This window comes from Bos indicus, chromosome 15, assembly GCF_029378745.1.
Source record: "Bos indicus isolate NIAB-ARS_2022 breed Sahiwal x Tharparkar chromosome 15, NIAB-ARS_B.indTharparkar_mat_pri_1.0, whole genome shotgun sequence".
Lineage (NCBI taxonomy): Eukaryota > Metazoa > Chordata > Mammalia > Artiodactyla > Bovidae > Bos > Bos indicus.
The window spans coordinates 30,187,024-30,210,325 of NC_091774.1; the positions used below are offsets into that span (position 1 = coordinate 30,187,024).

General features: G+C 37.4%; 1 protein-coding gene and 1 non-coding gene across 5 annotated transcripts in view; one reads left to right on the forward strand and one right to left on the reverse strand.

Moving 5' to 3' along the window:
- The window catches only part of CBL (Cbl proto-oncogene), a 99,623-nt gene that overhangs the window by 21,866 nt on the left and 54,455 nt on the right, over window positions 1-23,302 (forward strand). For 2 of the 4 annotated variants that reach the window (XM_070803532.1, XM_070803533.1), the window contains exon 2: window positions 4,270-4,517. The exons of 1 other annotated variant lie outside the window; for it this stretch is intronic. In XM_070803532.1, coding sequence (XP_070659633.1) covers window positions 4,270-4,517 — 248 coding nt within the window. Of the gene's footprint in view, window positions 1-4,269; window positions 4,551-23,302 lie in introns of those variants that run through there. One more of the 4 variants, XM_070803535.1, reaches the window with a different exon arrangement.
- Window positions 3,243-3,315, reverse strand: TRNAG-CCC (transfer RNA glycine (anticodon CCC)). The gene has a single exon. It is a non-coding gene; the product is annotated as a tRNA-Gly (tRNA).

Genomic DNA, 23,302 nt, shown 5'->3' on the forward strand with positions numbered 1-23,302 from the left:
CTTACGAACTTGATATGCTATTTGGGATTAAAATGTATGATAGTAATAGCACATGACTTGAAAAGAGTAAACGGAGTTAGTGCTCCATGTCCCTTGCATTGTCTGGGAAGTGTAAAAGTACTACTTGATAGAAGTTTTCATGAGTCAGAGTGCATTTTATAATTACTAAGGTGTTCCTTTAAAGAGTAGCAGAAGAATATATATTTGACAAGCTAATGGTGAAAATTGGGACAATAAACAGGAAAACTAAATGAGGGCTAGAAAGGGGAGGTAAAGGAATATGAAACGAGAGACACCCATTGGAAACAGTGAATTATTTTATTATTCACTATACTGTCAGAACTTATTAAGTGAACCATATGAAATTGGCAGTATTTGGCCTGCAATAATAAGTTTCATAATTGAAGTGTAAACAGGTCAAATTAGTTAAAACCAAAGATTGTCAGGATGGATTAAAAGAAAGCCAGTTATATTCTGCACAACAAAATCATGCCTTAAGTGTAAGAAATTTTTTTTTTTTTGGCGCACATCTCGGCTTGCAGGATCTCAGTTCCCTGATCAGGGATTGAACCCAGGCCATGCAGTTGAAAGCCCAGAATCCTAACCACTAGCCCCCCATTTGTAGACTTTTTGATGATGGCTAGGAAATCTCATGGACAGAGGAGCCTTGGTAGGCTACAGTCCATGGGGTCTCGAAGAGTCTGACACGACTGAGCGACTTCACTTTCACTTTTCACTTTCATGCACTGGAGAAGGAAATGGCAACCCACTCCAGTGTTCTTGCCTGGAGAATCCCAGGAATGGGGGAGCCTGGTGGGCTGTCATCCATGGGGTCGCACAGAGTCGGACACGACTGTCGCGACTTAGCAGCAGCAGCAGTCTGACCAGTGTAAGGTGATTTCCTCACTGTAGTTTTGATTTGCATTTTTCTACTAATTAATGATGTTGAGCTTCTTTTCCTGTGTTTGGCCATTTGTATGTCTCCTTTGAAGATGTGTCTATTTAGATCTTCCTCTTATTTTTTGATTAGGTTGTTTGTTTTTTGAAATTGAGCTGAATGAGCTGTTTGTATATTTTGGAGATTAATCCCTTGTCAGTTGCTTTGTTTGAGAACATTTTCTTCCATTCTGTGGGTTGTCTTTTGTTTTGTTTACGGTTATGATTTGTTTGTGTGTCTTAAGTAATACTTCCCCTTTGAGATCATAAAGTTCAACAAATATTTTCCAAATTTTTTTCCTAAAATCTTCAAAGCTTTTTCTCTGCACAAAATCTTTAATTCACTGCAAATTTACTTCTTACGTAATGTGTAAGGGATATATTTTTTTCCATATGGATAACCAGTTTTCCAGTAGTTTTTCTCTTTAATTGTTTTGTGGGTTTGCTTTTTTTTTTGGCCATGCCTCAGGGCATGCAGGATCTTAGTTCCCTGACCAGGGAGAGGACCTGTGCCCCCGAAGTAAAGTGCAGAGTCCTAACTACTGGATCACCAGGGAACTCCTCGTGAACTTATTTGTAATGCCCCTTCTGATACTGAATTTCTATACGTGTGTGTCTCTGTTTGGTCTCTCTTCTTATCCATTTGGTCATTTATCTGTCTTTGGGTGATATCACATTATTTTAATTATAAGATGTGAAAGAGTCTTGATAGCCCATTGGGTAAATACCCCCTACTTCAAAATAGGCTTGACTGGTTTTCGTTTGTTTTTATTCCATGTGAGTTTGGGATCAACTTGTTAAGTTCTGCGAAAAAGCTCTTTGGGGTTTTGATAGGAAGTGCCCTGACTTTATATACTAACTTGGGGGAGAAGTGACATTTCCTTAAACATGATACAATTCTTCCTTAATTTCTGTTTTTACGTTCTTCAGTAAAGTTTAATAATTTTCTTCATACAAGTCTTGCACATTGTTAGATGTATTCCTAGGAGCCTTAAAATTTTATTTAAGCCATTTAAAATGACAACAATTAAAATCATGTTTTCAAATTATTTATAAAATGTTTATGAATACTGTTTTGGTTTATTGGCTTTGAATCCAGGTTACTTTTGAATCCAGTAACCTGTTAGACTGTTTGTTTCTAATGGTTTGTCAGTTCTCCTTTATTTTAATCATGGACAGTTATATCAGCTGCAAATAAAATAAAGTTTATTTTTTTCTGTTACTCACATTTTTACCACCTATGTATGCACATCTCAACAATTTAATGGGATATCTTTGTAACAGTAGTGTAGTCATATATGTGTATATTTTGTTTTCTGGTTTCTTTAGATCTGTTTTGAGAGGAGCATCCACGTGGTAGTGTGGTGGTGGTGGTGTAGTCACTAAGTCGTGTCCGACTCTTGCGACACCATGGACTGTAGCCTGCCAGGCTCTTCTGTCCTTGTCCAGGCAAGAGTACTGGAGTGGGTTGCTATTTCCTTCTCCAATATCGTAGTGTATTATTGCTAATAAATATACTACAATTTATCCACTCTACTGTTGATGGACATTTGGGTTGTTTGTAGTTGTTAGGTGTTACATATTTTTGTATGTGTATCCTAGTATACCTTTCCAGGTGGAGATCTGCAGGTTCGTACAGCATATAAATCTTTAGCCTGACAATATAGTGCTGAACTGTTTTTCAAGGCGGTTTTATTAGCTTGGATTCCCACCAGTAGTATATGAAGGTCCTTGCTCCTTTCCAGTGATTAGCATTACCAGTTTGGTGTATGTAGTGGTAGTTGTGAGCATATGATTTTCATTTTAATGAAATTAAAATGATTAATAAGACCAAGGACCATTTCGTATGTTTAGTGGTTATTTGGATATCTTCTTTTGTTGTGTTCTTGTTCAAGTCTTCTGTTCATTTTGTATTAGGTTGTATCTTCTTTACTGATTTGTAGATGCTCTTTATATATTCTGGACATATATATATATATGTCTTAATATATACATATTATGAATATCTTCTCTGTTTCTGTACATGCATTTTTACTCTTTCATGGTATCTAGAAGTTCTTTTAGAGTGTAGTAGACTTTAATATTTTCCTTTATTGCTAATGTATTTATGGTCCTGTTTCAGAATTTTTTCTCCATCATGAGGTAATGAAAGATAGTTTTCCTATCTTCTAAAGCTGCCTTTCACATTTAGATCTAGAACCCATCTAGGTTTTTTGTTTTGTTTTGTCTTTTTTTTTGAAGAGTGGATTCTTTTTATTTTATTTATCTTATTTTTTGGCCATGCTGTATAGCACATGGGATCTTAGTTCCCTGGCCAGGGATCAAACCTGTGTCCCCTGCATTGGGAGTGCAGAGTCTTAACCACTGGACCACCAGGGAAGTCCTTGATTTGTTTTGTTTATTGTATAGTATAAGGTGAGGGTTTAGTTTGACTTTCTTTTTTTCCTGTGTGATTGTACCACTACTGTTTTTGGAAAGATCATCACTCCATTGTGATAAGTCAAGGGTCTATATATGTGTGGGTCTATTTCTTTACTGAAATAGACGTTATTGTTCCACTAATTTATGTTTTTTTCAGACACAGAAAAATCTATGTAAATGGAAAGTGCTAAATAAGAATAGGAATGAATACAAATCATTAATCATTATAACGAATAGAAAATGTACTAAACTCACCAGTCAAAAAACAAAGATTGTTACATTGGATTAAAAAAATCTGACTATATGTTTTTTAAAAAGAGAACTACTTAAAGCTAAGAACTCAAAAAAGTTTAAAAGAAGGTAAAATGAATCACCAAGCACATTCTGAGAGTCTTGCATTTAAATGGGAAGAAATGGTGTCTTGAAAGAGTTGGTTTCAACTCTTTGCTGGGTCTTTGCTGGGTCCAAGAGCCTGTGCTCCTGTCCCCCAGTGGTCGTCAAAGCTCTAGGCTCCTACGTTTCCAAGGTTTTCCTCCCAGGGCAGCCATGTTCTTTGTTTGTGCCCCTGGAAATTTTCTTTGTTCTGTTGTGGGATGAGCCATGCATTTCAAAGGAACTTGCTGTACTTCGTCTAGCTTTTTTTAGGCATGTGTGTGGGTGTCTCCCCCACCCCAATTGTTTAGTCTTCTGTGTGTTATCTGAACTGTTAAATACAGTTTTAAGAACCCACCCTTTTGGGGGACTGCTAAAAGTGATTGCCTGTAGGGGGGTGTTATGGATCATTTCTTATATTCTTGTGCATTTTTCATATTTTTGCAAAAGAGCACATATTTTATAACTTTTTTAAATTTAAAAAAGGAAGTTGCCCGTAAGATCCTCCAAGTAATAGTCCTTCTTTTCCGTTTGTTGCAGGTGGTGCGGTTGTGTCAGAACCCAAAGCTGGCGCTAAAGAATAGCCCACCTTATATCTTAGACCTGCTGCCAGATACCTACCAGCATCTCCGCACTATCTTGTCAAGATATGAGGGGAAGATGGAGACACTTGGAGAAAATGAGTATTTTAGGGTGTTCATGGAGAATTTGATGAAGAAAACTAAGCAGACCATAAGCCTCTTCAAGGAGGGGAAAGAAAGAATGTATGAGGAGAATTCTCAGCCTAGGTAATGGAGAATACTACACAAATATTTATTCAGGTCTGTGACTGCCCGAATGGGTAACACGTAGAAATAGTGGAGTTGGTTTTAATTTTATGTCAACAGAAATAGAAAGCAAAGTTAACATTTTGACTTAAAGCTGTGTTTTGTGTTAAAGGTTGCCTTGGAGGGTAGTGATCCATCCCTAGCTCTGATCATTCATTTAACCTCTGAAAAGTGAGTGACTTACAGTCAGGAAGATGAGCTGGAGACAGGCGGTTTTTTAGAGATCTGGAAGTTTGTGGATAGGTGAGTTTGAAAGAAAGAAGTTGGAGTTGACAGTAAATAGTAAGGGGTCAGATTTGGACCATGAGCTGTGGCCCACCAGGCTCCTCTGTCCATGAGATTCTCCAGGCAGGAATACTGGAGTGGGTTGCCATGCCCTTCTCCAGGGGATCTTCCCCCACCTAGGGATCAAACCTGTGTCTCTTACATACGTCTCCTGCATTGGCAGCCGTGTTCTTTACCACAAGCTCCATCTGGGAAGCCTCATTTGCCTGAGCTGGTAGCATATTAAGTAAGGTTATAAGTTGGGGATAATAGAAAAAAATTAGCTAGTAGTTTGGATAACTTTAAAAAAAAATAAACCTAAGTGAAATGACATTTTCTTTATAGGTAAGGTAGCTTTTCAAATAGAGAAAATAGAATACTTTTCAAATAGAATTGGCAAAATGCAGTTAATTCAATAAATATTTGAGGAACCATTAAGTATTCTTTTGTAATTATTAAATGCTAAAAACTGTATTGGCGGTTCCGTGTGTTATTGGCTTGGTTGTTGTAAATTATGTATTGGGAGAGAAATAGATTGATTGCATATATTGTATAGTTGTGTTTTGTCCAGTCGGAATTAAATATTAACTCACCTGGAACAAGTAATAAGATATAAATTCTGTTAGAACTTTTTAGGGAGTAACTTACTCTTGAGGAGTGACTTGAATTGGGAGGGACAATAATTTCTGAGGGCATTCAGTCAATGTGCCAAGGAGTAATTTATTAAATGGTATCCTTGTAGACTTTGATTCTGTTGGCTTAGATTCTGGGAACTTTCATCTTTCACTTAAAATTTTACCCACATCATTACTCATGTTAACTTTACTGTGACAAATGACTCAGGTTTGGTCTAGAGTATTAGAATTTTCTTCTTAAGAAGATTTCTGGTGACTGAATTCTATTTGTAGGAACTTTTATAATATCTAATTTATATGAAAATGACCTTTGTCTACTTAAATTATTTAAATTTTATGGCTTTTGTTAAAACCGTGACTACTTAGACATTAGCTAATCAGTCATTTTGTATTGCTAAATTAAAATAAAAGTAATTTTGGACTTTATTAAGTACCGTAACTTAAGAATAATTTTATTTATCATCCACAGTGTACTAGGTTCTAATTCTAGGAGGTGAAAAGAAGAGTTAAGCATTTAATTCTGATGTCATGTGATAAATGCTTTAATAAAAATATGTACAAAATGCTGTATGAACAGTGTTGCCTAGTGGCATCAGGGAAGGTGGCACAGAGAAAGTATTATTTGAGCTAGATTTTGAAGGATCTTTTGAAGGAATTTTCTAGGCAGAGAAGTGAAGCAAAGGCCTTTAACACAGTGGCATGAAAATGCAGGCTCTGTTTAAAGAACGTGAGCGGTCTGGTTTGGCTAGAACTAGGGGAGATAGATAAGCTGGAAATACAGGTTGGAGTCAGATTGTAAAGAGCTGTTTTTTGACCTCTAGAATTTCTCCTGTTGATAACATGCTGCTATAGAAAAGGTTTTATTTGTTTATTTTTTGAATTGTTGTTCAGTTGCTAAGTCGTGCAACTCTTTGTGACCTCATGGACTACAGCTTTTTTAAAATAATGAAACAAAAATTGTAGATTTTTCAGTCTTTTTGGAGCACACTGAACATTGACTGACATTTTACTTTTTTTAATTTTTATGACTGATAATTCATCACTGAGAGGCAGGATAGTCTACTGGTTAAGAAGAGAATTAACTCTGAAGCCAGCTGCCTTAGTTTGAATCTTAACTTTTCCACTTACTTAGTGTGATTCCTTGGTTTCCTCATCTGTAAAATGAGATAATAATATAATTTTTCTTGTGGGGAATTTGATAAGTAAATGTTTGGTACTTAGAACAGTGAATTTTCTTGTTGGGAATTTGATAAGTAAATGTTTGGTACTTAGAACAGTGATTGGCATATGGAAAATAATGAGTGGGTTAGCTCTTATTATATTAATCATCTTCATTACTTTCATTACTATAAACATAGATTGTTGGGTCAGGCTGTTTGTCATTAGTAGGCATAACCTGATGAAGTACGTGGGACTTCCCAAATGGTGCTAGTGATAAAGAACCCACCTGCTAGTGAAGGAGACATAAGAAACAAGTTCAGTCCCTAGATGGGGAAGATCCCCTGGGTAAGGCCATGGCAACCCACTCCAATATTCTTGCCTGGAGAATCCCATGGACAGAGGAGCCTGGCGGGCTATAGTCCATAGGGGTGCAGAGTCAGACATGACTGAAGCGACTCAGCAGGCACACATACATGCAATGAAATGCATAGACCAGTTTGCTCTTACTACGTGGCTTCACAAGATGCTTGTAAGTTCTTTTGCTTTTTAAAAAAAAATCTTACTGTCAGTATGTCTGTTGGTATCAATTTCATTTCCCCTAATATAAAGCTTTTAATCCACTATAGGCTTGACCATACAACCAGGCTTGTACAAATTATATATAAAGTGGGAATAAATAAATTTGAGGTGAGAATACAATTTTTTTTTGGTAAAGGAAAAATATATGGCTTTATGATCTTTGTGATCTGTATTTTGGTTGTTAGTAGGCTTTTTTCCTATGCAGTTTTAAAAATTGAGATAGGATTCATATACCATAAAATTCACCCTTTTAAAATATATAATTTAGTAGTTTTTAGTGTGTTCACAAAGTTGTGCAACTGTCACTACCACTTAATTCCAGAACATTTTTATCACCCCAAAAAGAAGCCTCATTTTCATTAGCAGTCACTCGCCATTCCCTACTCCTGCTTCTCCCCAGCCGTTGGTGATCAATAGTATTTACTTTATGTCTCTGTGGATTGCCTGTAATAAACATTTCATTTACATATGGCCTTTTTTGTCTAGTGTCTTTGACTTAGCATGTTTTCCCATTCATCCATCTTATAGCATAGATCATCACTTCATTCCTTTTTATGGCAAAATTATATTTATATTGTATTTGTGTGTGTGTGTGCACGCTAAGTCATATCCAACTCTTTGCGACTCCATGGGCCATAGTCCACCAGGCACCTCTGTCCATGGGATTTCCTAGGCAAGATTACTGGAGTGGGTTGCCATTTTCTTCCCCAAGGGTCTTCCTGACCTGGGGATTGAACCCTTGTTTCCTGTGTCTCCTGCATTGGTAGGCGGATTCTTTTCTACCGTGCTACCAGGGTATTTATACTGTAATTATATTTTATTGATATTGTATTGGCATTTTGATTATAGACATTTGGATGGTTTCTATTACTAATAATGCTGCTATGAACATTTATGCGCAATTTTTTGCGAGACTATATGTTTTCAGTTCTATTGGATATATATCTAGGAGTGGAATTGCTGAGTCATATGGTAATTCTGTATTTAACATTTTGAGGAACCACTAAATTGTTTTCCACTGCAGCTGCACCATTTTACATTCCCCAAGCAATATATAAGAGTTCCAACTTCTCACCAATACTTACATTTTTTTTGTTATAGCCATCTTACTGGGTATGAAGTAGATACTCATTGTTTTGATTTTCATTTCCCTAATAAGTAATAAAATGAGCAGTCTTTTTATATGTTTATTCTCTGCTTGTGTATGTTCTCTGGAAAAATGTCTGTTTGAGTCCTCTGCTTGTTTTTTTGACCTGGGTTACTTGGCATCCGGTTCTATCACTTCATGGCCTGTAGAAGGGGAAAAAGTGGAAGCAGTGAAAGATTTTATTTTCTTGGGCTTTAAAATCACAGACGGTGACTACAGCCATAAAAGACACTTGCTCCTTGGAAAGAACGCTATGACAAACCTAGACAGAATATTAAAAAGCAGAGATATCACTTTGCCAACAAAGGTCCATCTAGTCAAAGCTATAGTTTTTCCATTAGTCAGGTAAGGATATGAGAGTTGGATCATAAAGAAGGCTGAGTGCTGAAGAATTGATGCTTTTGGACTGTGGTGCTTTAGAAGACTCTTGAGAGTCCCTTGAACAGCAGGGAGATCAAACTAGTCAATCCTAAAGGAAATCAACCTGAATATTCATTGGAAGGACTGATGCTGAATCTCCAGTACTTTGGCCACCTAATGCAAACAGCTTACTCTCTGGAAAAGACCCTGATGCTGGGAAAGATTTAAGGCAAAAGGAGAAGGGGGCATCAGAGGATGAGGTGGTTAGATAGCATCACTGACTCAGTGCACATGAATTTGAGCAAACTCTGGGAGATAGTGGAAGACAGGGGAGCCTGGTGTGCTGCAGTCAGTGGGATCGCAAAGAGTCAGACACAGCTTAGGGACTGAACAACAACTTGTCTTTTTATTGTTGAGTTGTAAGAGTTCTTTACATATTCTGGATACTAGATTCTTATCAGATATATGATTTATAAAACTTTATTCCCATTCTGTGGATCATCTTTTCACTTTCTTGGTAGTATAATTTGGTAGCCTTTCCCTTCTTCAGGGGATCTTCCCAACCCAGGGATTGAACCCAGGTCTCCCACATTGCAGGCAGATTCTTTACCAGCTGAGCCACAACGGAAGCCCAGAAATACTGGAGTGGGTAGCCTTTTCCTTCTCCAGGGGGTCTTCCCTACCCAGGAATCAAACTGACATCTCCTGCATTGCAGGCAAATTCTTTACCAACTGAGCTATCAGGGAAGCCCAGATTCTTACCAGATATATGATTTATAAAACTTTATTCCCATTCTGTGGGTCATCTTTTCACTTTCTTGATAGTATCATTTGAAGCACAGAAGTGTTTATTTGGTTGCACCAGATCTTAGTTGCAGTACACAGGCTCTTAGCTGTGGCATGTGGGATCTAGTACTCTGACCAGGGATCGAACCTGGGCCCCCTGGATTAGGAGTGCAGAGTCTTAGCCATTGGATCACCAGGGATGTCCCTGAAGCATGAAACTTTTTAATTTTGATGAAGTTCAGTAATTTTTTTCTTTGGTTCCTGTGCTTTGATTTCATAGCCAACAGTGAAAGTGACAGTGTTAGTTGCCCAGTTGTGTCCGACTCTTTGTGACCCCATGGGCTGTACCTCTGTTCATGGAATTCTTCAGGCAAGAATACTGGAGTGGATTGCCATTCCCTTCTCCAGGGGATCTTCCTAATGTAGGGATCAAACCCAGATCTACATTGCAGGCAGATTCTTTACTGTCTGAGCCAGCAGGGAAGCTTCATAGCAAAGAAACCAGTACCTAATCCAAGATCATGAAGTTTACAGTTATGATCATTTTGTGTTAATTTTTGTTTATGGTGTAAGGTAAGGGTCCAACTTAATTCTTTTGAATGTGGTCATCCAGTTTTTCCAGCACTATTTGTTGAAAAGACTGTCCTTTTCTCACTGAATGAAGTTGGCATCCATGTTGAAAATTAATTGACCATGTGTGTGAAGTTGTATTTCTGGGCTCTCTATTTTATTTCATTGGTCTATATGTCTATCCTTATGCCTTTCCTGGTGGCTCAGACAGTAAAGAATCTGTCTGCAATGTGGGAGACCTGGTTTCAGTCCCTGGGTTGGGAAGATCCCCTGGAGAAGGGCATGCCAACCAACTCCAGTATTCTTGCCTGGAGAATTCCATGGGTAAAGGAGCCTGGTGGGCTCCAGTCCATGGGTTTGCAGAGTCAAACACAACTGAGCAACTCACTTTAGCTTTCTGTATATATATCTTTATGCCAGTACCACAGCATCTTAATTACTGTAGTAAATTTCTTTGTAGTAATTTCAGTAATTTACTTTGTAGTAAAGTTTTGAAATCAGAAAGTGTGAATCTTCCAATTTTGTCCCTTTTCTAAATTGTTTTCCCTTTTTTGAAGTCCCTTGAGATTCTTATGAATTTTAGGATTAGCATGCCAATTTCTACCAAAAGGGCAGCTGGAATTTTAATTGAAATTGCACAGGACCTTTAGATCAGTGCAGGAATTACTGCTATCCCAACAATACTAAGTCTTCCCAATCTATGAACGTGGGATGACTTCCCATTTATTTTGGGGTCTTTATAATTTCTTTCAGCAGCATTTTGTTTTCAGTGTACAAATCATTTACCTCTTTGGTTAAATTTATTCCCAAGTACTTTACTCTTTCAGATGCTATTATATGAAATTGTTTTTTCTTAGTTTCATCTTTAGATTGTTCATTGCTGCTGTGTAGAAAGAATATGGTTCAGTTTTGTGAAGTTTTGTGTTTGATTTTGAATCCTGTAACTTTGCAGAAATCATTTATTGGTTCTGGTGGTAGTGGTTTTTTTTTTTTTTAATGGATTCTTTAGGATTTTCTACAAACAAGATCATGTCATGTGCAAATAGAGATAGTTTTACCTCTTCCTTTTCCATGCGGGTGCTTTTAATTTATTTTTCTTGCTGAATCACTTTAGCTAGAACCTCATGTGTTGGATAGAAATTATGTTGAATAGAAGTAGTGAGAAACAGACATCCTTGTCTTGTTCCTGATATTAGGAGGAAAGCTTTCAGCCTTTCATCACTGGGTATAATGTTAACTGTGGGATTTTCATAGATGCCCTTTATCAGGTTGAGAAAGTTTCTATTTCTTTATTATTATTTTTTTAATCACAAAAAAATGTTATAGGCCTTTTATGATTTGCTCCTGGTTTTTCTTCTTGGGAAAGGAAGATTTTTGGACTCTTAAAATTCTAGAAAAAGTGAGTATCTTGAGTTGCGTTAAGGACAAGAATGCAGGCAAGACCAAGGAGTAACTGAAATCAGGGTTGAGAATGCTGCCAGGACACTACCTGTATTCTCTCAATGCAGATTACTATCTGAAATCTGGTCTCTGCTAGAGGCTTCTCAGGTGACTCAGTGGTAAAGAATTCACCTGCCGATACAAGAGATGCGGGTTTGATCCCTGGGCTGGGAGGTCCCCTGGAGAAGAAAATGACAACCCACTCCAGTATTCTTGCCTAGGAAATCCCATGGACAGAAGGCCTGGCACGTTACAGTCCATGTGGTCACAAAGAATGAGACACAACTCAGCGACTGAGCAAAAGCAACAGCTGGCCTCTGCTAAACCCAAGATTTACATCTTACAGGTTTCCACCATAGCAGGGCATCTGCGTCTTGATACCCCTTTTGTTTTAGGCTTGGTGTAGACCAATTGATTATCTATGGACCAATCAACTCTAAAAGAAAAACTTAGTTCTATGATTAGTCAAACATGGGCAAAGTGTCACTTCTAAACAAACCTGCTATGGCTTGGGGAACATATCTGTTCCCTCAAACCATGTACATGAGGGAATTTGTTCCCAGACTGGATGTTAAGGAGCTTATCCCTTAAATATTCTGTAGAAGAGTGTACATAAGTGTCTGTCAGTATGTAATACAGTTACTTCCTGTTTTTATTTTAGAGAGGATATTAGATGAATTAACTTCTCTGAAGATAAATTTGCCATCATTTTTCTTAGCCTACCAGGCTCCTCCGTCCATGAGATTTTCCAGGCAGGAGTACTGGAGTGGGTTGCCATTGCCTTCTCCGAGACTTTATAAAAAATGAATTAAGTGAAAACCATAAGCTGCTTTCTTGCCTTTTATCTTTAATTCTGGTTTTTGCACCTGTTTTCCTTAGTGTGCAGGATGTTATAGTAGAAGCTGAGTGGGATTATATGGTGCAGTTAATTTTAAAATTATCTTGCTGTATTGTCATTGTCTTATTGTATTCATTTTGGAAGTTAAACTTTTCTGTTGCATGTATATTATCTTTCTAGAGGTGGTTATAAACTGAAATTATCAAAATTTGGTTTTGTTATAGTCAGCCAGGAAGAATTCAGAAATAGATAAAAGCTTATGTGCTAACCATTCATTAAAGAAAAAATAGTAGTGAGTATTTTCTCTGTGGTAGGCACTGCTCTAGGAGCACTGATACAGCAATAAACAGAAGATAGTCCCTTTTCTCACGATGCTTATTGCGAAGAGTTGTACATGACTTAATGACTGAACAACAAAATTATAACCTTATGTTCTGTCTTTTACATTTGTTTCAAAAATATAACCACTGAACCAGTATTCTTTTGGTTTCCAGGTTATCCTCCAGTGGAAGAGTGGTGATTCATAAAGAAATGGCAGAATTTGTTACTGCTGTAGTTTTTCCCTAGTAGCCTGAAAATAGGTGTCAACAAGTATGGCAAATCCTATTGGTAGATGATGGTGGCTTAGATCTGTGTTGAGTTTGGGCAGAACTTGAGGTGTTTTAAAGCTTGCATAACATGACTTGTAAATGCATTGGATTAGGTTTCTGGTTTGAGCAAGTGGATGATCTAATGGGAAGCCATGGAAAGGTATAAATAACCAGGGAAGGTCATGATCTGATTTTTATTTTGCAGTGCTAGGATTGGCTGTTGTGTGGGAAATGGATTAGGCTCGTGGAGGTAGCAGTGATGAAAGTAGAGGGAATAAGTTAAAAGATTACTGCTATAGACCAGATAAGAGATGAGATAACTTAGGTTAAGGATGAGAAAGTTGAAAGGAAGGAAAATAGAGTGGAGCTAGACTCAGTAAGAATTGCTAGTGGATTGGACAAGAGAATGGTGAGAAGAATGGGCAGGGATGCTTTGTAGGTTTGTGGTCATTAACTCTGCCAACTGGTGGCAGCATTTACTAAAATGGAGAATTCGGAGTAGAGATGGGAAAAGTTAGTTGAGAGTAAGGGAAATTAAGATTTCCATTTTGGACAGCTTTAAGTTTGAAATATTCTCATGAGCCATCTAAGGTGATACATCAAGCAGGCAATTGCGTATATTAGAGTTTGGAGTTTAGAAGGAGAGATCTGGAATAGAGAGAGAATTTTGGTAATATTCAGAATAGTATATAAAGCCAGGATGTCTGGTTGGGGAGAGAAATCATCAAAGGAGACTTCAGATGGGACACAATAAGGAAGAAAGTAGAGAGTAGATTTAAAATAGCCAACACAGTAAAAAACAAAAACAAAAGAATTCTCTCTAAAACGGAGCCCTGCTATGCTGTTGGTAGAACTGTAAATTGGTGCAGCCACTGTGGAAAATAGTATGGATATTCCTCAAAAAAAAAAAAGCAACTAAAAATAGGATTGCCTTATGATCCAGCAGTTCCACTCCTGGGTATTTATCCAGAGAAAACAATAATTCAAAAAGATAAATGCACCACTGTGTTCATAGCAGCACTATTCACAATAGCCACGACATAGAAACAACCTGAATATCTTTCAACAGAAGAATGGATAAAGAAGATGTGGAATACACACACACACCTTTGTACACACACATCATGAACTAGTACTTGGCCATAAAAAAAGAATGAAATAATGCCATTTGCAGCAACACGGATGGACCTAGAGGTTATCATACTAAGTGAAGTCAGTCAGATAAAGACAAATACTGTATGATATCACTTATATATGGAATCTAAAATATGATGCAAATGAACTTATCTATGAAACAGACACTCACAGGTATAGAGAACATACTTGTGGTTGCCGAAGGAAGGGAGGTGGGGTGAGGTTTGGGAGTTAGCAGATGCAAACTAGTATATACAGAATGGATAAATAGCAAGGTCCTACTGTATAGCATGGGGGACTATATTTAATATCCTGTGATAAACTGTAATGGAAAAGAATATAAAAAAGAATGTATATATATGTATAACTGAATCTCTTTGCTGTATGGCAGAAATTAATACAACATTGTAAATATACTTCAGTTAAAAAAAAAAAGAAATATCCTTCCTTCCCCTCCTCAAATTCTCTCTAAATACAAAACTAGCAAAGGAAATAAGTAATCCATGAAAGAAGTGGATTGCAGGCAGATTCTTTGCCGACTGAGCTATGAGGGAAGCCCTTCTATCAATTTGTTAGTCGTAAAAAATTTCCTTTTGGCCTGTAAAATTAGCAAAAAGACAAAAAAAAGGAAAATCTACTTATAACTAATGTTTCAAAGGACGGGGTACAGGAATGTGAGCACTCATACCTGGCTGTGGTAGAATGAAACTGGTTTAGCCTTTCTGGAGGGTGATTTATCAGAAAGAACAGAGAAGCGATTTGGGTTAAAATGCAGTTACGAAGCTATTCATTTAGATGCTGTATGTAAAAGGGAAAAACTGGAGACAACCTAAATGTCCAACATAAGATAAATTACATACACAAGAGAAGATAAGGTGTGCTATGTAGACATACAAGTTTCTGTCAATAAAGATTTTTGATAGGCAGTATATTAAAGAAATAGTAAAAATGGCAAAAGGTACACATTTCTAATTATAAGATGAATAAGTCCTACGGATATAATGTACATGATGACTATAATATTTTTATAAAGGAAAAGAGGCTACAGAATTATATCTGTAACGAATAAGATCACATTTTTGTAAAATGTATTTAAGAAATATAGAAAAAACATAGAAGGAATGATACTGAAATATCAACAGTAGTTATTTCTAGGTATTGGAATTAGAGGTAATTTTAATTTTCTTTCTATTTATATCTTTTATCAATTTTCTCCAATTAATATATAATCAACCAAATTATTTTTTGAAAGAAGAAAAAGATGTTGATACTTCTTAGGTGACAACTTGGATTTACAAGGACAATCCTGAACTTCCCATTTCTTATAGTAACATGATTGGTAGGTTCAGTTGAGTTCAGTGAACCTAGTCAAAGTCCCAAGTTCTCAGCTCGAGAGACTAGAGAACTAGGCTCAAATGGACAGGGTGAAGTTTAATGAAGGTGAAGAGTCACATTTAGTTCTTAACACCATTCTGTACAACTATAATATGACAGCACTTGCAGACCAGTTAATCATAAATTACTGTGGTTAATTGTTAATATTGATGATAAGATCTTAAGAAATTCTAATGTAGGTGTTTGGCTGAATATAAGTGCCTAAAGTACAGTTTGTTTTAAAACAAATATCTACATTGTCGTATAGAGCTGTTGTTAACTGATATAGTTTTTTCCTCAAAGAAGACCTCAAAGAACTTTCATGTATGTGGATTATATATCTACCAATATTTACTATGAAGAAGTGAAGTGAAGTTGCTCAGTCGTGTCCGACTCTTTTCGATCCCATGGACTGTAGCCTACCAGGCTTCTCAGACCATGGGATTTTCCAGGCAAGAGTACTGGAGTGGGTTGCCATTTCCTTCTCCAGGGGATCTTCCCGACCCAGGGATCGAACCCGGGTCTCCTGTATTGTAGGCAAATGCTTTACCCAATGAGCCACCAGGGAAGCCCTATTTACCATATCACTATTAAAACCAAGAAATTGAAAATATTTAAAATAACATTTAATAATAAGCCCATTACATATTAACATAAAATATTTTTTAAAACACGAGAACATTTTAACAGAAAAAAAATTTTCTTTTTTGGCCACATCACGTGGCTCGTGGGATCTTAGTTCCCTGAGCAGGTACTGAACCTCTGCCACAGCAGTGAAAGCCTGGAATTCTAACCACTAGGCAACCAAGGAGACTGACCACTAGTTCCTAAGGGAACTCCTTGGGAAATATTTTAAAAAATAAGTATCTCTCCATTTTTGCAAATCTCTTAAACTGCCTCAGACAACATTTTGTACTTGGTTACATAAAAATTCATTGGTCTGTCTTGCATTTGGAATGAATCTTTTACCCCTGCATGGTTTTATAGCATCATCCCTTGATCACTTGGAAAATATTGGTTCACTAGGTTATGTAGATTTTCCAAGTGTTGACACATGACTGTATAATCACATTCATTAGTTAAATATCATTAGAAAAATTTCATTTGGAAGCTGTTAAGCTCATAGTGGAGGATGGGTGATCACTTGTTTTCCTTGAAGTGACAAGTCACTTTGCTTATTTTGGAGAAACTGCTAAATAGCCCAGTCTGAGTAACCATACTTTGTCTATTAGTCATTCTTTCAAGCAAAAATGGTGTTCCATGCCATATGTGAAAATCCCACAGCTAACATTATACTCAATGGTGAAAGACTAAAAGCTTTCCACTAACATCAGAAGGGACTTCCCTGGTGGTCCAGTGGCTAAGACTCCATGTTCCCAATGCAGGGGGCCCAAGTTCAATCCCCGGTCAGGGGACTAGATCCCACATGCCACAGTTAAGACCTGGCACAGCCAAATAAATAATTTTTTTTTTTTCCAAAAGAGAAATAAGACAAGGATGACTGGTTTCACTGCTTCTATTCAACATGATTTCTGTTCAGCATATGAAGTTCTAGCCAGAGTGATTAGGCAAAATAAAATAAATTAAAAGCACCCACATGGAAAAGGAAGAGGTAAAACTATCTCTCTTTGCTCATGACATGATCTTGTTTGTAGAAAATCTTAAGGAATCCATTAAAAAAAACCCACTACTACCAGAACCAATAAATGATATCTGCAAAGTTATAGGATTCAACATCAAACACAAAACTGAATTGTATTCTTTATACACAGCAGCAATGAACAATCCAAAGATGAAACTAAGACAATGTAATAGCATCAGAAAGAGTAAAGTACTTAGGAATAAATTTAACCAAAGAGGTGTAAGATTTGTACACTGAAAACAACAAAATGCTGCTGAAAGAAATTAAAGAAGACCCAAATAAATAGAAAGACATATCATGTTCATAGATTAGGAATGAGTCAGTATTGCTAAGATGGTAGTACTACCCACATTGATCTAAAGGTCCTGTGCAATTCCTGTTAAAATTCCAGCTGCCATTTTGGTAAAAATTGATACTCTAATCCTAAAATTCATTAAGAATCTTAAGGAACTTTAAAAAGCCAAAACAATTTAGAAAAAGGACAAAGGTGGAAGATTCACACTTCTTGATTTCAAAACTTTTACTACAAAGCTACAGTAATCAAGATGATGTGGTACTGGCATAGGGATAGACATATAGACAAATGGAATGAAACAGAGAGCCCAGAAATACACCTTCATACGTATGGCCAATTAATTTTCAACAAGGATGCCAAGTCCTTTCAGTGAATGGTGTTAGCAAAACTGGATAACCACAATTAAAAGAATGAAGTTAGACTTTCACCTTATATTACATATAAAAATTAGCTTTAAATGATCAAAGACCTAAATTAAAGAGCTAAATACCAAACCCTTAAAACAGGTGAAGATCTTCATGATGTTGGATTGGGCAGTGATTTCTTGAGTTATAACACGAAAAGCATAGACCAAAAAAAAAAAAATTGATCAGCTGGACTTTATCAAAATATAAAAACTTTATCCATCAAAGGACACTAATAAGAGAATGAAAAGACAACCACCAACTGGGAGAAAATATTTGCAAAGCCTATATTAGGGAATTTAAATCCAGAGTACGTAAAGAACTCCTACAACTCAACATACACACACACACACACACACACACACCCCCAGTTCAAAAATGAGTAAAAGATTTGAATAGACACTTCTCCCAAGAAGTTATGTAGTTGGCCAATAGGTGCATGAAAAGATGCTCCATGTCATTAAGAAAATATAAATAAAAACCACAAGATACCACTTCACACTTATTAGAGTGGCTATTATGAAAAAAGCAAAACTAACAAAAATTGGTGAAGAGACATTGGAATCCTTTTCCATTTCTGGTGGAGATGTAAAATAGTGCAATCACTTTGTAAAGAATTTGGTGGTTCCTCAGAAAGTTGAAGTGGAATTACCATATGATTTACTGATTGCGCTAAGTATCTACCCCCAAAGAATCAAAAGCAGGGACTTAGATATTTGTGCTCCTGAGTTCATAGCAGCATTCTTCCTGATAGCCAAAAGGTAGAAACAACACAAGTGTCCCTCACTAGATAAATGGACAAGCAATAGGTGATGTACTCATGTGATGGAATATTATCCAGCTATAAAAAGAAATGAAATTCTGATACATGCCACAACATGGCTGAAACTTAAAAGCATTGTACTAAGTGAAATAGATACAAAAAGACAAATATTGTAAGATTCTGCTTATATGAGGTATCTAGACTAGGCAAATTCATAGAGACAGAAAGTTAGAAAGGAGGTTACCAGGAGGCTAGGAGGTTACCAGGAGGCTGGGCAGAGGGAGAGTAGGTAGTTATTGCTAACATTTCTGTTTGGAATGATGAAAAATTCTGGACATAGGTAGTGGTGATAGTTATACAACATTGTGGATGTACTTAATGCTACAGAATTGTACATTTAAAAATGGCTTACAAAAGAAGATATTCCTCAAAAAAAAGCAACTTCTTCAACTGACTAAACATGGCACGAATGCTTCTTGTGAGGACAACTGTTATTACAGCGAGAATGCTTCTTGGGTACTTATCATTTGGTCACACGTAATATTACTTTGCCAACAAAGGTCCGTCTAGTCAAGGCTATGGTTTTTCCTGTGGTCATGTATGGATGTGAGAGTTGGACTGTGAAAGCTGAGCGCCGAAGAATTGATGCTTTTGAACTGTGGGGTTGGAGAAGACTCTTGAGAGTCTCTTGGACTGCAAGGAGATCCAACCAGTCCATTCTGAAGGAGATCAGCCCTGGGATTTCTTTGGAAGGAATGATGCTAAAGCTGAAACTCCAGTACTTTGGCCACCTTGAGCGAAGAGTTGACTCATTGGAAAAGACTCTGATGCTGGGAAGGATTGGGGGCAGGAGGAGAAGGGGACGAAAGAGGATGAGATGGCTGGATGGCATCACTGACTCGATGGACATGAGTCTGAATGAACTCTGGGAGTTTGTGATGGACAGGGAGGCCTAGGCGTGCTGCGATTCATGGGGTTGCAAAGAGTTGGACACGACTGAGTGAGCTGAACTGAACTGAATATTTTTTAAAATATTCTCAATATTCCAAATCTAAAGAAATTAATGGTCTTTCCTGTTTCATCAAGGATATTCTGAAGTGCAATTAGCATTTTGTTTTTTATTTTACTGCAAATCATGGTGATGAATACGGTGCCTCCATGTACGTTCAGGGCTCCTGCCTTGATACAGCCAGGACACCAGCAAGACACAACTCACCATTGACTCTGTGCCTTCGGTGCAAGTGTCAACCCAGTGGAAAAGATGAATCATGTCACGTCTTAAGTAGTAGTATGGAAATAGTTTTAACGTTGCAAACTCTCTGAAAGAGTCTCAAAGACCCCTAGGGGTTGCATAGCACACTTTGAGAACTACTATATTGATATACAAGTTTTAAAAGTGCTACAGCCATGTTATAGAGAATTGAAAAGTAGTGCAAGGAAAAAGATAGTGATTCATGCTGCTGTTATTTTGATGTAGTTCCTTTTAGTCTCTTGAAGAGTGACTTGATGTTATACTGTTCCAGTACTGTCTTGTAATTCTGGAGCAAGGCAGGCTAATCTTAATCCTCTTTTATGTTTGAACCATTATACATTTCAAAGGAACAGAATATCAAGGCTGGTAAATAGGTTTTAATAATTGCTGGTCCTATAGCTAGGATGTAGCTGCTTAGATTGTTGATTTGAGGAGTTCAGTGGGTAAAGGTTGGAATAGAAATGTGGAATAGAAATGTCTTCCTTGGACTTGAGAAAGAGATATGACACTGTCATAATTTGTTCTTTGTACTATTTTAGTCTAAAATTCATAGTTTTAGAAAATTTTTATCTAACTTCTTCAGAAAAAAATTTTCTTTTCTTCCCCTTAGGGGACTCCATTTATATGTATATTTGCCTACTTGGTGTCATCCCCATAGGCCACTGGTATTCTGTTCTTCATTTTTTTTCCACTGTTTTATTTTGAGGATTTTCTATCGCTGGGCTTTTGCGTTATTTAGTCTTTTCTTCTACAGTAGTTAATCTGCTGAGAGTCCCTCCCATTTTAGTTTACATGTCCAGAAGGTAGGTTTAGATCTTCTTTATGTCTTTCATATCTTCAACATGTACAAGAATTTCTCTGCTTTTTTGTACAAATATAGTTAAAATAATTATTTCAATATTCTTGTCTGTTCTGTCATTGGTGTCACTCATGGATTTAATTCTATTGATTTATTTTTATCCTCACTTGCTTATTGCTTCAATTTCATGTTTTCTGATTTTTGATTGGATGCTAGACATTGTTAATTTTATTGTGGTAGGTGCTCTATACTTCTGTATCCTTATAAATATTCTTGAGCTGTATTTTGGGATATAGCTAAATAGTTTGATCCTTTTAAACTTTGTTAGGCAAGGCCAGAATAACTTTTAAAAAAATATTAACCTTTTAAAAATTGAAGTATAGTTAATTTTGTACAATGTTGTATTAATTTCAGGTGTATATGAGGTGTAATTATATATATATATATATAGAGAGAGAGATTTCAGATTCTTCTCCATTTTAGATACTGAGTATAGTTCCCTATGCTATAAATAAGTCCTTGTTGTTTGTTTTATGTATAGCAGCGTGTATATGTTAATCCCAACCTTCTAATTTACCTCTGCCCCTCTATTATCTCCTTTGGTAACCATAAGTTTTTTTCCTATGTCTCTGAGTCTATTTTTGTTTTGTAAATAAATTCATTTGTTTCATAAGTTATACATAATATTTGCTTGACTTCACTTAATAGTCTCTCAGTTCATTTCAGTCGCTCAGTCACGTCCGACTCTTTGCAACCCCATGAATCACAGCACGCCAGGCCACCCTGTCCATCACCAACTCCCGAAGTTCACTCAAACTCACGTCCATCGAGTCAGTGATGCCATCCAGCCATCTCATCCTCTGTCGTCCCCTTCTCCTCCTGCCCCCAATCCCTCCCAGCATCACAGTCTTTTCCAATGAGTCAACTCTTCGCTCAAGGTGGCCAAAGTACCGGAGTTTCAGCTTTAGCATCATTCCTTCCAAAGAAATCCCAGGGCTGATCTCCTTCAGAATGGACTGGTTGGATCTCCTTGCAGTCCAAGAGACTCTCAAGAGTCTTCTCCAACCCCACATTCAAAAGCATCAATTCTTCGGCACTCAGCTTTCTTCACAGTCCAACTCTCACATCCATACATGACCACTGGAAAAACCATAGCCTTGACCAATCGGACCTTTGTTGGCAAAGTGATGTCTCTGCTTTTGAATATGGTATCTAGGTTGGACATAACTTTCCTTCCAAGGAGTAAGCGTCTTTTAATTTCACGGCTGCAGTCACCATCTGCAGTGATTTTGGAGCCCCCAAAAATAAAGTCTGACACTGTTTCCACTGTTTTCCCATCTATTTTCCATGAAGTGATAGAACCGGATGCCATGATCTTCGTTTTCTGAATGTTGAGCTTTAAGCCAACTTTTTCACTCTCCACTTTCACTTTCATCAAGAGGCTTTTGAGTTCCTCTTCACTTTCTGCCATAAGGGTGGTATCATCTGCATATCTGAGGTTATTGATATTTCTCCCGGCAATCTTGATTCCAGCTTGTGTTTCTTCCAGTCCAGCGTTTCTCATGATGTACTCTGCATAGAAGTTAAATAAGCAGGGTGACAATATACAGCCTTGACAGACTCCTTTTCCTATTTGGAACCAGTCTGTTGTTCCATGTCCAGTTAGAACTATTGCTTCCTGACCTGCATACAGGTTTCTCAAGAGGCAGGTCAGGTGGTCTGGTATTTCCATCTCTTTCAGAATTTTCCACAGTTTATTGTGATCCACACAGTCAAAGGCCTTGGCCTAGTCAATAAAGCAGAAATAGATGTTTTTCTGGAACTCTCTTGCTTTTTTGATGATCCAGCAGATGTTGGCAATTTGATCTCTGGTTCCTCTGCCCTTTCTAAAACCGGCTTGAACATCAGGAAGTTCACAGTTCACATATTGCTGAAGCCTGGCTTGGAGAATTTTGAGCATTACTTTACTAGCATGTGAGATGAGTGCAATTGTACAGTAGTTTGAGCCTTCTTTGGCATTGCCTTTCTTTGGGATTGGAATGAAAACTGACCTTTTCCAGTCCTGTGGCCACTGCTGAGTTTTCCAAATTTGCTGGCATATTGAGTGCAGCACTTTCACAGCATCATCTTTTAGGATTTGAAATAGCTCAACTGGAATTCCATCACCTCCACTAGCTTTGTTCGTAGTGATGCTTCCTCAGGCCCACTTGACTTCACATTCCAGGATATCTGGCTCTAGGTCAGTGATCACACCATCGTGATTATCTGGGTCTAGGTCCATCATATTGCTGCAAATGGTGTTATTTTGTTCTTTTTTTAGCTGAGTAATATTCCATTTTGTGTGTATGTATATACTCAGATATAAATATGTTGTTCAGTTGCCAAGTTGTGTCTGACTCTTTGCAGCTCCATGGACTGCAGTGTGCCAGGCTTCCTTGTCCCTCACCATCTCCTGAGGTTTGCCCAAGTTCCCGTCCATCGTATCAGTGATGCCATCCAGCCATCTCATCCTCTGACACCCTCTTTTTCTTCTGCCCTCAGTCTTTCCCAGCATCAGGGACTTTTCCAGTGGGTCAGCTGTTCACATCAGATGAACAAAATACTGGAGCTTCAGCTTCAGCGTCAGTCCTTCCAATGAGTATTCAGGATTGATTTGCCTTAAGATTGACTGGGTTGATCTCCTTGCTGTCCAAGGGACTTTCAGGAGTCTTCT